The sequence below is a fragment of the Halichoerus grypus genome, chromosome 2, assembly GCF_964656455.1.
Source record: "Halichoerus grypus chromosome 2, mHalGry1.hap1.1, whole genome shotgun sequence".
Classification (NCBI taxonomy): Eukaryota; Metazoa; Chordata; class Mammalia; order Carnivora; family Phocidae; genus Halichoerus; species Halichoerus grypus.
In genome coordinates, this window is record NC_135713.1 from 73,604,590 (window position 1) to 73,618,960 (window position 14,371).

Consider the following 14,371-nt stretch of genomic DNA (forward strand, 5'->3'; position numbering starts at 1 on the left):
GCAAAGAGAAACACTGTGGGAAGCTTTTGAGAAAATGTCATAGGAGTGCTTTGTTCATCCTGGTTATATTTCAATGCTACCTTCTTTCCGGGTTATTGTAAAATAAGTGATAACTTAAGTAAGACTCTAATTTAAGGTTTTCAACTTGCTGTTCAGAAATATCTGATATGATCTTTTAACTCAGAATTGTTCCATTTCCTGGTGTTCCTGGCGATAGACATTTGTATTCAGGAACACAGGGGAAGGCAGCTTTCTGATTTCAAAGTATAACCTGTGACTCTTCAAAAGACAACTACAGAATGAGACAAGAATCTGCAAGAGGTTCAAAAAGGAAAAGCTGCATTCCTTTATAGTTCTCAAAATGCTCCCAAAATAAGGGAGGAAAGTGACCACATTAATGACAGCCTAACATATCTTAATGGAAAGACATTCCATTATTACATGATTTAAAGTTATCAGGTTCAATGAAAATATTTAATTCTATAAAATTGTATCTTTTACAAATTAGTTTACATTAGTAAGTCCTTAAACCAAGACTGCAGAGGACCCAAGGGATACAAATAACAAATAAATAAAATGCTATATAAACCTAGGATTCGGAAAGACTTATGTTAGGTAAGAGTTATTATTTTTTTTTATTTTTATTTTATTTTATTTTTTTTTTAAGATTTTATTTATTTATTTGACAGAGACACAGTGAGAAAGGGAACACAAGCAGGGGGAGCGGGAGAGGGAGAAGCAGGCTTCCCGCTGAGCAGGGAGCCCGATGCAGGGCTCGATCCCAGGACCCCGGCATCATGGCCTGAGCCGAAGGCAGATGCTTAACGACTGAGCCACCCAGGCGCCCCAAGAGTTATTATTTTTTTTTAAAGATTTTATTTATTTATTTGACAGAGAAAGAGATAATGAGAGCAGGAACACAAGCAGGGGGAGTGGGAGTGGGAGAGGGAGAAGCAGGCTTCCCGCTGAGCAGGGAGCCTGATGTGGGGTTCGATCCCAGGACCCTGGGATCATGACCTGAGCCAAAGGCAGACACCTAACGAATGAGCCACCCAGGCACCCCAAGAGTGATTTTTTTTTTTTTTTAGTAAGTAAGGCCAATGTACAAAGTTCCTAGCAAAGTGAAGAAATCCAGGCTAATTTCAAACTAATATTAAAAAAAAAAAAAATTAAGGCTTCATACTGATGAAACGGCTTTTGATACCTTCTTTCCTAAGCAGTATGAAAGATATATATGAAAGATATATAAGAACTCTGAGAAAAGCATATCCATTCTCAATGTTCCTTCATTTTCTGATGATGAGGGCCATTTTTAATAGAAATTACTAAGGAATGAGCACACGGCAAGACTGAGTTCCCTGCTTTCTTTCTCCAGGTTTCTCTTACCCAGGTTCATACTTTCTATTTTTCTTCATTTGGCTAACTTTCCTCTCTTTCAAAATTATTACAATGTCTCACCTTCTCCAGGAAGTTATTTCTGAAAGCATAAAGGCTGGCAATTTCCTTCTCGTCTTTTTTTTTTTTTTTTAAAGATTTTATTTCTTTATCTGAGAGAGAGAGAATGAGAGAGAAAGCACATGAGGGGGGAGGGTCAGAGGGAGAAGCAGACTCCCCGCCGAGCAGGGAGCCTGATGCGGGACTCGATCCAGGGACTCCAGGATCATGACCTGAGTCGAAGGCAGTTGCTTAACCAACTGAGCCACCCAGGCGCCCAATTTCTTTCTCGTCTTAAGACTCATTCACATTTCCTTCAACACACAAAATAACAATAACGATACGAATTCGCATTTTACGAGAACTTATCACGTGCAGGGCAACTGAACGTGTCACTGGGATAACTTGCTCAGTCCTCAAAACAGTCCCGGGTAGGTAAAATTATTATTCTGTCCACAGATGAAGGAGCAGGCCTAGCTGGTTAAAAACCATAAATGAGTCAACATTGCAGGAGCTAAAAAGAGAAGGCTCTCAACCTGGCCTTGAAGCCCGTATGACCCACTAGATTTGGCTTAGACTGAGACAATAGACTTTAGTAAAATCATCGTAATTATGTCTCATTTATTTTATTTTAAAATCAAATGTCCATGGGACAGTTAACACACCAAATTGATGGTAGCACCTTACTAGGACCAGGAACTGGCAGTTTATGGAATTGCTTTGTTTGTTGATAGGAACTGGTGACAGCGAAAGCCCACAGGGTCTTTGGTGAAAAAGGGAGTCAAATGAAGAAGAAAAAGTGCTAAGAGAAGAGCTTCAAGATGCCACCACTCGTCGGCTTTGCTGAATTTGAAGCCTGTGCCATCAGACACCAGATTTTGCTTACTTTACCTCTACTATAGGTTACTTAGCTGCTTACTCTTCTCCCTAGCTTCCCAAAGCTGGAGAAAACACTAATGAAGGAGAAATTTATGAAAGAGGACAGAAATAAAATTTCAAGTCACAGAAGAGAGTGAGCTTACGTTGAATATAAAATTGATATTGCAGTAGATAATTAAACTACCTTCCCCAGACTCTCCAGCGCTGGTTTAATGGGAGCAATTTTTAAAGGCTGCTATGAAGTCTATGATATGGCAGAATGGACAGCAACTCAGAGGCCTGACATGACTGGATATTCTTTGGTAAGATACTAATTTAGACCTGTACTCCACCAGCAAAATTAGTTACTTGAACTGTGTCTGTATTATAGCTAAGTTCTCCCCACCTCTGTTCTGCATCTGCTTGTTTCTCTATTCAGGCCTACCCAACAATCTCAAGTTTCCCAAGGAAAGGACTCAGAGCAGATTCACTGATGTATCTTGTTATCGCCAAAACTTAAGATGTGTGTTATAAAAAAAATTGTTGAGTGAATATATCTCTTTAACCAACGTAGTCTGCCTCAATTACCAGCTCAGTTCCTTCCTTCTTTAAATTTTGTTGCTCTTCAGGGCGCCTAGGTGGCTCACTCAGTTAAGCATTTTCCTTTGGCTCCGGTCATGATTTCAGGGTCCTGGCATTGAGCCTGGCATAGGGCTCCCTGCTCAGTGCGAAGTCTGCTTTGTCCCTCTCCCTCTGCCACTTCCCCTGCTTGTGCTCTCTCTCTCAAATAAATAAATAAGATCTTTAAAATAAATAAATAAGTTAAATAAATAAATAAATTTTGTTGCTCTTCTTGATCTTCCGCTATTAAAAAAAAAAAAAAAGATTTTAACTCCTCAATGCCTTTCCTTGCTTTTAAATGTTTCCTTACTCCTTGTTTTCTTATAAGATTTTTAAAAATTAATTAATTATTTATTTATTTTTAAAGGCCCATTAATTCATTTGAGAGAGAGTGTTTGTGTGAGTGAGGGGAGGGGCAGAGAGAGAAGAGGAAGCAGACTCCCCGCTGAGCAGGGAGCCCCCCATGACGCTCCATCTCAGGACCCTGAGATCATGACCCGAGATGAAATCAAGAGTTGGATGCTCAACTGACTGAGCCACCCAGGCACCCCTTTTTAAGATTTTTTAAATGTTCTGTTCTTCAGATTGTACTTATTCTTTCTTTTACCCTTTATTTTTGTCCATGATCATTCTATTCTCTTATTTTGGGGGAGGGAGGGTTGGAGGAGAACCAACTCTTTTTCTTTCCTTCTATCTTTTATTTCTTTCCTCTAATATGTTTCATTTTTCTTTTCTAGCCTTGTAATCTCTGTTCCTCTTAAGGATCTATGTTAAATTTAGTTTAATCTGCATTTTGCAAAAAGAATACTTTCTTTACCAAAGTCCTCACACTACCACAGCTCTGTGTCTTCCTCACCAAGAACCCCAAGTTCAGGAGGGAAATGGGTTTCTGTGTCCATATCTTTCTGGCTATCCTTAGTAGGGAGTGTAACTATCATTTCTCACGAAAGTTTACGAGGTATAGGTTGACCAGATCAAATCAGTAAATACTCGTGGCATTTACGTGATGGGGGAAAGTGGAAGAAACATTTAACAACCAGTTCTGAGCTGACGAGGCACAACAACAGAATCACTTACCCAGTTAGGGAGGTTTAGTCACAAGTCAGAGAAAACCCAAATCAACCCGGTTGAAACAAAAAGCCTAACATAACTGAAAACTCCCGAAGTAGCCAAGAACATCCATTCTTCCAGGGTCTCTGCACTGCCTTCTATGCTATTAGTTTGATCGTAAGCATGGCTGCCCTCATGAACGCAGCAGACCTGAGGACTACGTGCCTTGTGCTCACATGCAACAGAAAAACACATTCCCAGCGAAAGTCCTAAGATTTAATTGAACTGGTCCAGGTCACACACCTTCTTCTGAACCAATTAGTATGGAAGGGGAGGGGGAGGGCAGTGATTTCCTAATCCTCATCCATGTGTTCCACTTCTAGATCCTGGCTAGAAAGCTAATGGAAACCACATGGTTTAAAGAGAAGGAGCAATGAGGAACTGTCTGTTGGGAAGGCGACCAGCGAGTGTCCACTGCATGAGGCAAAACTGCATGCGGATGGGGGAAAAGAACAAGCGGTAACTTCCTATATGGTCTTTTTGCCATGGAGTTATTTTGATAATTATAAAATTATAAAAAAGAGTAAACACATTTTATTTTATGACAATTGAGCTTCTCTACATTTTTTTTTTTATAATCAATTCTTCTAGGAACTCTTTCTGAGAATATTGGCCCCGACACAGTTACCTATTATTGCTGTTAAATTAAATACTACTGTAAAATTACAAGAAGAAAAAATAACAGATTAATAATGAACCTTGACAAATGACTATTTGAGAAAATATTAATATTCCTGTGGGAAAAGAGTGCTTAAAGACCAATTAGCTGATTTTTTTAAAAAGGTATTATAAAGTCAGTTTTAATATAAAGCAAATATAGGTGAAAAAAATCACTTTTAAAAAGTGAGAAGAAAGGCGCCTGGGTGGCTCAGTCGTTAAGCATCTGCCTTCAGCTCAGATCACGATCCCAGGGTCCTGGGATCGAGCCCTGCATTGGGCTTCCTGCTCGGCGGGGAAGCCTGCCTCCCCCTCTCCCACTCTCCCTACTTATGTTCCCTCTCTTGCTGTGTCTCTCTGTCAAATAAATAAAATCTTAAAAAAAAAAAAAAAAGTGAGAAGAAGCACACTTCACAAGTGAGCAACTGTCACTGGTCTCTCCTATTCCCAATCTCATTACACCTGTTCTGACTAAATACTAAATCAAGAGCTTATGGAATTAAAGGCCAGGACACTAACAACTGAATGTACAGACAAGTCATCTGCCTGGTCATTTGGGAATGGGCAGGGGACGGTGGTGAGGGTCATTTTGACAATAGTAAAGTAGATACCTAGATCAGACACAGGTTTTCACATAAATGAATGTCGATTTTAGTCCCCTCCAAAAAGGACCATGTGTATTTTCCTAGAGCATCTGAATGTCAATTTCAAAAGACCTCTCCCCAATAAGTAGAATACTTTTATTTTCTCAATACTTAAAAAAAAAAAAAAAAAAAAAGAAAATAGAATGCTATCTGCAACAATGAGTCATCAGCCACTGCAGCTCTACAACACCCCGGTCTTGCCCTGTCTCTGCAGCCCTTCAAAAGGAGAAGACTATCTTTTAATGACACACATAAATCCCTGCAGTGCCTGGCTGCAAAGCATAATTAATTCTGGCCTTTTTGTGCTTAATGAAACACCTTGCACACATGACAGCAGTGAGTTTGAGCATCTTCTAAAATAGGGAAAGCCCTAGCAATAACCTAGTTCTACTCAAAATGCTCTGGAGGTCACATTTGTATGAGCTCTGCCATTATTTCTTCGAGATATATCTCTTATAAGAAGCAAATCACACCAAAGAAAACTCATAATCAACCACCTGCATGAACAGTTTTCTTAAGTTTTAAAAGTGTGCAATGTTTTGCAAATTCTTGGCAGTACACACATGCTTTTATTTCTCAATTTGTGGCTGCAATAGAAGGGTATTTAAAAAAGTAATTTCTCAGATGCAGCTGTTCAATATCATTTCCCTTTATTAGAATAATTTTTCATATTTTAATACATACTTACATGCTGCAATACAGAGGCTATTAGTCCACTGAGAATTTTAAAACATAAATTTCCAAGGTTCCATTTCAAAACACAAATAACAATATGCTCTGAGCAAATTTTTAAAAAAGAAATTTAACTGAAAGATTTACTTTGAAAGATTTACTCTTCTTTATAATATTCAATTATTCTGGCCCTACCCGAGAAGTCCTGAAAGCAAATGCCTACTTTCAAAGAAGTTACTACTGCTATGAATTCCTTGCTTCAATTATAGATAATATACAGAACAAGGAATCATGAAATCTAGAATTTCTCTCACCTGTTTAGGTGTAACTCCAGGCATGTGAATATCCAATGCAAAATCTGATGAATCAATAGGAATTACTGGTCTGGTGGTACCAAGACATTCATTGGAAAATGATCTGGTACTTTCTTTAAACCTTAAAAAAGAAGAGCATTTCAATATCCTTGAACATAATGGAATCTTAACATGAGAAGGAAAAAAAGAAAAAAAGAATTCTAAGATCTTAAGATAAAAGATTATTGATTTAGATCCAAAGACAACTCTAAAAGATATAATGACTAAATAATGTTCTAAAACATCAGAATTGCATTTAATAGTCTAGGAGCAACATATGCCCAACTTGGAAACAAAATATCATCAAAGCAAGTAAGCAGGCTACATTTAAAACTCCATTCAATAAAAGCTTGTCATAATATATCCTTATTCTATTTAGTGAAAATACAATATTAATAAATGAGAAATTAACATAGGCATGTCAGTTTTCTAATAGCATAAACATTAACTATAACCCAGTAAAATTTTTGTAACTATTTTGTGAGTGTCCAGTATCACTAGCCAGAAACAAAACACCAACAATAATATTGTTAGTAGGCAGAGCTGTTTGAGGCGGGGAAAGACTGCTATGTGAATTACAAATGTCCAAGTGCATGAATATTTAATATGGTAATTATGAGGAGTGTATATACAGCTTGGTGTTTTCTCCTGAGCTATTACAGTCCATGATCTGCTTCTCCCCACCACTTATCTATCTTGATACTTTATTCTTTGAGCTGTTTTAAAAAAGAAGGCATTCAAGTCTAAACGACTCTACTATATATCTCCCCAAGAGGGAGTGATTAGTATTGGAAATCACAACTTCTAATTGGAGTTTTGAAAGCCAATGCAGCTTGACTAAAATACAGTGGGCTTTTTCTGTAAGGAGGACTTCACAACAAGTTACTGTGCTAAAATCCCAAGTCCTTTCAGCAGAGTAAATCAATATTGCATATTTCTACAACACTCTGGTTCGTAAAAGTGGTTACATTTTCAACAGCATGCACAGGAGCTATCCAAACATTCCGCCTGCTTTAAAAAATAAACACGCACCTCTTAAAGACAGAAAGTGGGCTTCTGAAACCCAAACAGCTGCTTGGAAAAACAAGGAGGAGAACTAGCAGGCTCGGAACGCCAGCCATGTCCTCGCCGCTCCGGCCCCGCCGGGAGAGGACCCGGCAGCGCAGAGCTGGGCTGGGGCCGGCGGTCGGGCAGCGGCGCCGCCAGCAGCCGCTACTTCATGGCCCGGGCGCGGCGGGCGTCCTGCGGCGGCCACACACCATCTGCCTGCGAGAGCGGCGAGCTGGACGAGGCGAGGTGTCTGGATCACCAGCCGCAGGCAGAAACCCGTGCGAAGGCGGTACTTTTGTCCAGTTCGCAAGCGGAAGCTTTCCGCCCTCCAGAGCTCCTTTCTGCCCTGGTGCTGGGGCTAGACGCGCGGGGTCCTTATCACTCAGGAATGACAGGGACTGTGAGGGCTATCACACAAACCCGCGTCAGTCATCATTCGGAACCTGCAAAAATAGAAGCAGATAATGGATGACTAACACATTACAGCATTTGTCCTCAGCAAATCCCAGCTGAGATTCTTTAATACATTAGTAGTTTTCACAAGCTTGAGCCCAAGCCTGGGGAAAATGCTGGTCTGTTGGTCTCCCTCCCCCATGACCAGCCCCCAAGATCTCACAGACCCTTATAGCCCCTGTTCTGCCTTTTGCTCTTTCTTCCTCCATCACACCCACTCTCTCCTTTTCCTTTCCTGATTCTTCCCTCCTTCTCCCTTTCATCCACCCCACTCTCTGGATTTTTTCTCCTTACTTCCTGTATCACTCCCTTTGGTCATCAAAAATGCACTTAATACCTCTGCTGAATGTAAACAAAGTTATTCACACAAATGACAAAGGTACAAGAAAAGGGAGAAAAAAAAAAAAAAACTAAGAGAGGCAGAGACAAAAAGCACTTGGATACAACAGTAATCAAACAGAAAAAGACTTTGAGAACAAAGGCATGTTTATATCCGTGCATCAACAGTGCTACAGATTTAAGGAGAAAGATATCCCCAGTCAAGAAGGATCACCGAAGAAGTAATCTCTGAAGTTCTCAGGATAATTTTAAGGCAAATAAAAAAAACTACAGTTAATATGATATATGAAATGAAAATGCCCATTTAAAAATCCTGTATCAGATACACAAAGTAATAATTTCTTACTTATAAGGCATGCCTCCCAAAAGATACTCTTTCCTGAATAAAGTTTGGAGATTTACAATGCAATGCAATTAGAAACAGTAGGGAGAATCTCAGCTGCGGCCCAAATAAATTCTATCTACAAAGGGTATGATCAAGAACTTAATACAACTGTATATGAGAAGCCGTGCAGAACTCAAGATTTTAGAAAGAAGACTCAACTAGGCTAAATTTTGAAATATCCTTGTTTTGACTTTACTATTTTTCTGAACATACTTCAGACTATGTATCAAGTTTGTAACTTTTAGTTAGAAGGTACTATTTTAAGATGTATCATTCACAATATAAAAGTAGTTCCAAAGAAAAATATGTCTTAAAGTTTTACTTTAATCACTAATTATAAACATGGTTTGGGAATCTCAAATCCATTAACCAGCTGAATAAAAGTAAAAACCAAAAATCAGCAAGATTATATACAAGTGCATCACAATAATACATTAGCCTCTAAATTATCTTTTGGAATTCACAAGATGTTGAAGCTAATCTAAAAAACAAAACAACAACAACAAAAAAACAAAGAAGCAAAAAAAAAAAAACCAAAACAAAACAAAAAAGTATGAACTAACCTTAAATTTAATCAGAAAATTTCATGGTCAATGCTTTCTAGAAGAAAAATGCCTTAAATCAAAAACAAATAAAACATGATTGAATATCCAACAGATCTAAGGGTGCTTAAGGCTCACCAGCACCCAAAGACCACAATTAATTTACATAAGCAATGGCATTTTTAAAAGACTGATGATATTTGTTTGAACTTTCTCTTTGGCTTGCTGTTTGAGCTTCCAGCAACAAAAACCTTCAGCTTTGTCTGAATTCTGTGGGTAAAGGAAAGAAGTCCTTCTGGGGGAAGAGAAACAATGGCCTGAAGGCTCTATTATTGCCTTTGCAACAAAATATAATCCTGTCTAATGACAATATGTCACATACCCTGAAGTTCTTTTTTTAAAAAATATATGTGAAGAAGGGATTATATTTTATTATTTCATGCAGAACAGGATTCAAGGACAGTCCTTCTTCCAGCTGGCAGGGAGATATGGTATTATACAAACACTTGAAATAAATTTAGTATTAAAATTCTCTAACAGGAACACAACCTTAAGCACTAGCCTTTGAAAAAATACTCCACTTATCTCTGATTGATTTTATTACCTTTGATGTCCCTAAAACCCCCACTAAAAGAAAAGGAACTGAAGTCGTGGGTTAGAAGCAAAGTTGATATTTACAGCCATGAACTGAACAAAAGGTCCTACAGAAATGAAAGCTAATTATGCTTCTTGGTTCTTGTAAACTATAGACGTAATATAAATCACCATATGAAAAATATAATGACTAACCATTTCACTTGTTTTATAATTCTTGATAATTGTGGAATATACAATATTCAAATCTTAGTAGTCTTTATTTAGGATTTTAAAAATTCAAAATATATGTCCTTGAGATAAGCCATTCCCTCACCCAAAAAACTAATTTTTAATTTCATATTCTGTTCAGAATATTGTTGGGTTTTATAAAATGAATAAAACTGAAAGAGAATACAGTCTATTAAGGGAGATGAGGACTTAGCACAATTAATATAAGGCATATTTAGAATGTAGTGTTCCTATACTATACTATAGTACTATAAAAAGGATTCAAGGAATTTTGAAGAAGAAAAGATCATTTTAGCCTTCAAGAGGAGAGTAAGAAAAGGAGAAATGTAAAGCAGTTGTCAGTGGAAGTAGGAGCTTGGAGGGTTGGGTTTCCTCTGTGGGAGATGGACATATTCCAGGTTCAGGGAAGGGTGGGAGCAGAGGAGGCCAAGTGGTAGGCAGAGCCCAAGTGGTGGGCAGACACAGATTTACTATTTTATTTCTAATTCAAAGCAAATATTCTGTTTCCACATCCATAAATTCTTAGCAAGAATGATGTATAGTTTGTACCCATACAGATGTTAATTTCAGAAACAGTATAAGTACAGCCATACAGAGGACCATAAAACTAACTTGGCTTTTATGAAGTATAAGCATTCCATTCCTTTCAATTTTCATTTGAGAAAAGAAAAAAAAAGGTAGTTGAAATTTGTAATTGATCAAAGAATCAAATAAATATATTGGCCATTCATTCATTAATTCATTTATTCAACAAGAGAGAACCGAGGTAGAATAGTGGCTGAGAGCTTGTAAACCAAAGCAAAACTGCCCGGACTCCTGGCTCCATCACTGAATAGCCTTGTGAAACTGGGCATGTACCTAGGCTCCCTTTGCCTCAATTTCCTCAAAAATAAAATGAATAATCCTACTACCTATCTCATACGGCTGTTACAAGAATTACATGAGTTCATAGCCTTAGAACAGTGCCAGACACATAATATATGTTCGCTATTACTGTTCTTGCAACAAGTATTTATTGAGTGCCTAAGAGTTTATTAATGCTGGGAATGGTGATAATCAAGACAGATAAAGTTCTCAGTCTTATAGAGATTACTTTCTAGTGGGGGAGAAAAACCAATGAAAATGACTCCCAAATTATAAATTTCATTTTCTTTTAAGGAGATTTTATGTGGTTTCCTACAAATGACTTACGATTAAACTGATGAAAGGATGCATATCCATTCACACAGCAATTCAACTCCAGGGATTTATTCTTAGGCAAAAATTGAACAAAGGCACAAACATGTTTAAAATGATATTTACTGACATGGTATATAACAAAGAACTATTTGTTTACAATAGCAAAGAACGAATCAATTTAAATGCTCATCAATGGGAGATTGGCAAAAAAATTTTTTTGGATATAAAAACTTGAATACTATACATCCCTTTAAAAAAGGACAAGATGGGTCTATTTTTATAGCAAGGTCATATTCTATGACATATTTTTTCTTCTTGCATAATTAAAAAATGTTTAAACAATCTCAAACTTATAGAAATGTTGCAAGTACAGTTACAAAGAAATTTTTTTTTTAAAGGTTTTATTTATTTATTTGAGAGGGAGAATGAGAGAAAGCATGGGGGTGGGGGGAGGGTCAGAGGGAGAAGCAAACTCTCTGCTGAGCAGGGAGCCCGATGTAGGACTTCACCCTGGGACTCCAGTATCATGACCTGAGCCAAAGGCAGTCGCTTAACCAACTGAGCCACCCAGGCGCCCCAAGAATTTTTTTTTCTTTAACCTTTTGAGAGTAAATTGCTGATGTGGTGCCTCATCACCCCGAATACTTCAGTATGCATTTCTTAAAGTACATTCTACTACATGATCACAATACGGCCATGAAAATAAACACATTTGCACTAACACATTACTACCATCTAATCCTCAGTCTCCAAACTTTGCCAACTATCCCAACAATATCCCTTATAGCAAATGAATCCAGTTCAGAATCAAGTGTTACATGTAAAGTTGTCGTGTGCCTAGTCTCCTTCATTCCAAGAGAGTTTCTCAGTCTGTCTTTACCTTTTATGACCTTGACTCTATTAAGACTACAGGCCAGTTATTTTGCAGAATGCCTCTCAATTAGTATGTTTTCTGTTTCACAAGGACTAGATTCAAGTTGTGCATCTCTGACAGGAATATCAAGAAAGTGATGCTGTGTTCTTCTCAATTTTCTGTATTAGTTGTCCATTGTCACATATCAAATCATCCCAAAACTTAGTAGTTGAAAACAACAAATATTACCTCAAATAGTTTCTATGCATAAGGGCAAGAAGCAGGTTAGCTAGGTGATTTTCTCATGAGGTTGCAATCAAGATGTTGGCAAGGGCTATAGTCATCTGAAGCCTTGACTGGGGCTGAAGGATCTGCTTGCAAAGTGGCTTACTCACATGGCTGGCAAGTTAGTGCTTGCTTTTGGCAGAAACAACCTCTCCTCACTATGTCTCCCTCTCTGTAAGGGCTGTGTAAGGGCCCTTACAACATGGTAGCTGTCTTCCCCCAGAGTGAGCAAGGTCTTTTAGCATCTAGCATCCAAAGTCACATGTCATCATTTCTGTGATATGCTATGGTTACACAGGTCGGCCCCACTAGTGAAATGCCCACCCAAGGGCATGAATACCAAGAGGCAAAGATCATCTTCCTGGGAGCTGGCTACAACAGCATCTCATAAGATGGCATGCAATTTTGATTTGTCTCATTACTGATGATGTGAACTTTAATCATTTGATTAAGGTGGTGTCTTCCAGGCTTTTCCACTGTAAAGATATCATTTTTCCCTTTGTAATTAATTTTTTTTTTGGTGGAAAAGTTATTTTCGACTTTGTAAATATTCTAATTCTTAGTAAACTTTAATTTTATTCAGTTATTTATTACATCATAATGGACTCATTGCTTCCTATTTTTTTCAATAGGTTTTAATCTGTTACTAACTCGATATATTTACACTATTTGATGCTCAGACTGTCTCCGTTGTGGCCCCTGTAAGCTAGCTTTTGTGTCCTTCTGACATATTGCATTATCCTTTTTTTCTTTTAAGATTTTATTTATTTATTTGACAGAGAGAGACAAAGCAAGAAAAGGAACACAAGCAGGGGGAGTGGGAGAGGGAGAAGCAGGCTTCCCGCTGAGCAGGGCACCTGATGTGGGGCTCCATCCCAGGACCCTGGGATCATGATCTGAGCTGAAGGCAGACGCATAATGATTGAGCCACCCAGGCGCCCCCCCATTATCCTTTTAGCACTTTCTTGCTTTTTTGCCCCTTCTCCCATCTGGGTTCAAAACCCCACACCCGGCTTTCTCTTTGTGCTCTTCATCCCCCTTGGCCTTTGCTGACATCCTACAGTGAGCTGCCCACACACATGGATGCCCTCTTTACCGTGTTTGGGCTTTGACATCCCATGCCAGGCCACCAACCCACCACACTGATGCTCTCTTTACCCGAGGTGTGTTCCTTACCGTATGTCAGGCTGCCCTCCCTGAATGCCTACCTTGCTCTGCCCCACATAACAGCTTTAGGATTGAATTGTTCAGAGAGGGGAAAAAAAAATCAAATTATAGAACAGTATACACATGTATTTATAAATCTGAAGAAATATAACTCAATTTTATTTCCAATGGTTTTCTATGGGGATAAGTGGGGGGGAAAGGCAAACTTTCACTTTCCATTGATATGCTTTTGCAGTCTTTTGACCTCTACAAGCTTATATTACTTTTTGTAACCAGAGAAATATAGATGTAGATACAGATGTAGATATGCACTTTAAAATATTTTATTGGATGTGAATCTATGTATTTCAATGTACAGGTTAATTTCTATCTGAGCTAGGTGATGTCTTGAAAAACAAGTAACTCTCCTTCCTTGGCAAGAACTTTACGAACTACATTTTAATGGTGGTTTTATAGCTGTAATGCAGGGTTTCTCCAGCTCAGTACAAACAACACTTTGGGCCCAATACTTCTTTGCTGTAAGACACTGGCCTGTGCGTTACAGGATGTTCAGCAGCATCTCTAGATTTGACCCACTAGATCCCAGTTGCACTCCCTTCAGCTATGACAACAAAAATGTCTCAGACATTGCCAAATGTCTTCTGCAAGGTGAAATCACCTTGGTTGAGAACCATTGTTGTAATATGGTTCATTAAGATGAAGCTTAATTTGTAAATCAAATGTCATGCAATTCCCTTCAAATACATATCAGACATAAATCGCCAGAAAAGTGTTTGCAGATATGAAACTTCTAAATAATGTGAAAATAACAACCAGAAAAGCAAGTAACATTTATCGATTTATATGCAGCTGTTGATTTTACACATAATATCTCACTGAATTCTTATTACTTTGAAGTACAGGCTATTATTCCCACTTAATAGATGATGGCTCTAAGCCTTAAA

The 14,371-nt window shown here is 38.2% G+C and overlaps 1 protein-coding gene across 14 annotated transcripts in view; it reads right to left on the reverse strand.

The window, feature by feature from the left end:
• The window catches only part of PAM (peptidylglycine alpha-amidating monooxygenase), a 281,035-nt gene that overhangs the window by 144,266 nt on the left and 122,398 nt on the right, over positions 1-14,371 (reverse strand). For all 14 annotated transcript variants that reach the window (XM_078066997.1, XM_078066996.1, XM_078066994.1 and 11 more), the window contains exons 2-3: positions 7,382-7,842; positions 6,311-6,431 (exon numbers count right to left, since the gene is read on the reverse strand). In XM_078066997.1, coding sequence (XP_077923123.1) covers positions 6,311-6,431; positions 7,382-7,470 — 210 coding nt within the window. In that variant the 5' untranslated portion in view covers positions 7,471-7,842. The remainder of the gene's footprint in view (positions 1-6,310; positions 6,432-7,381; positions 7,843-14,371) is intronic.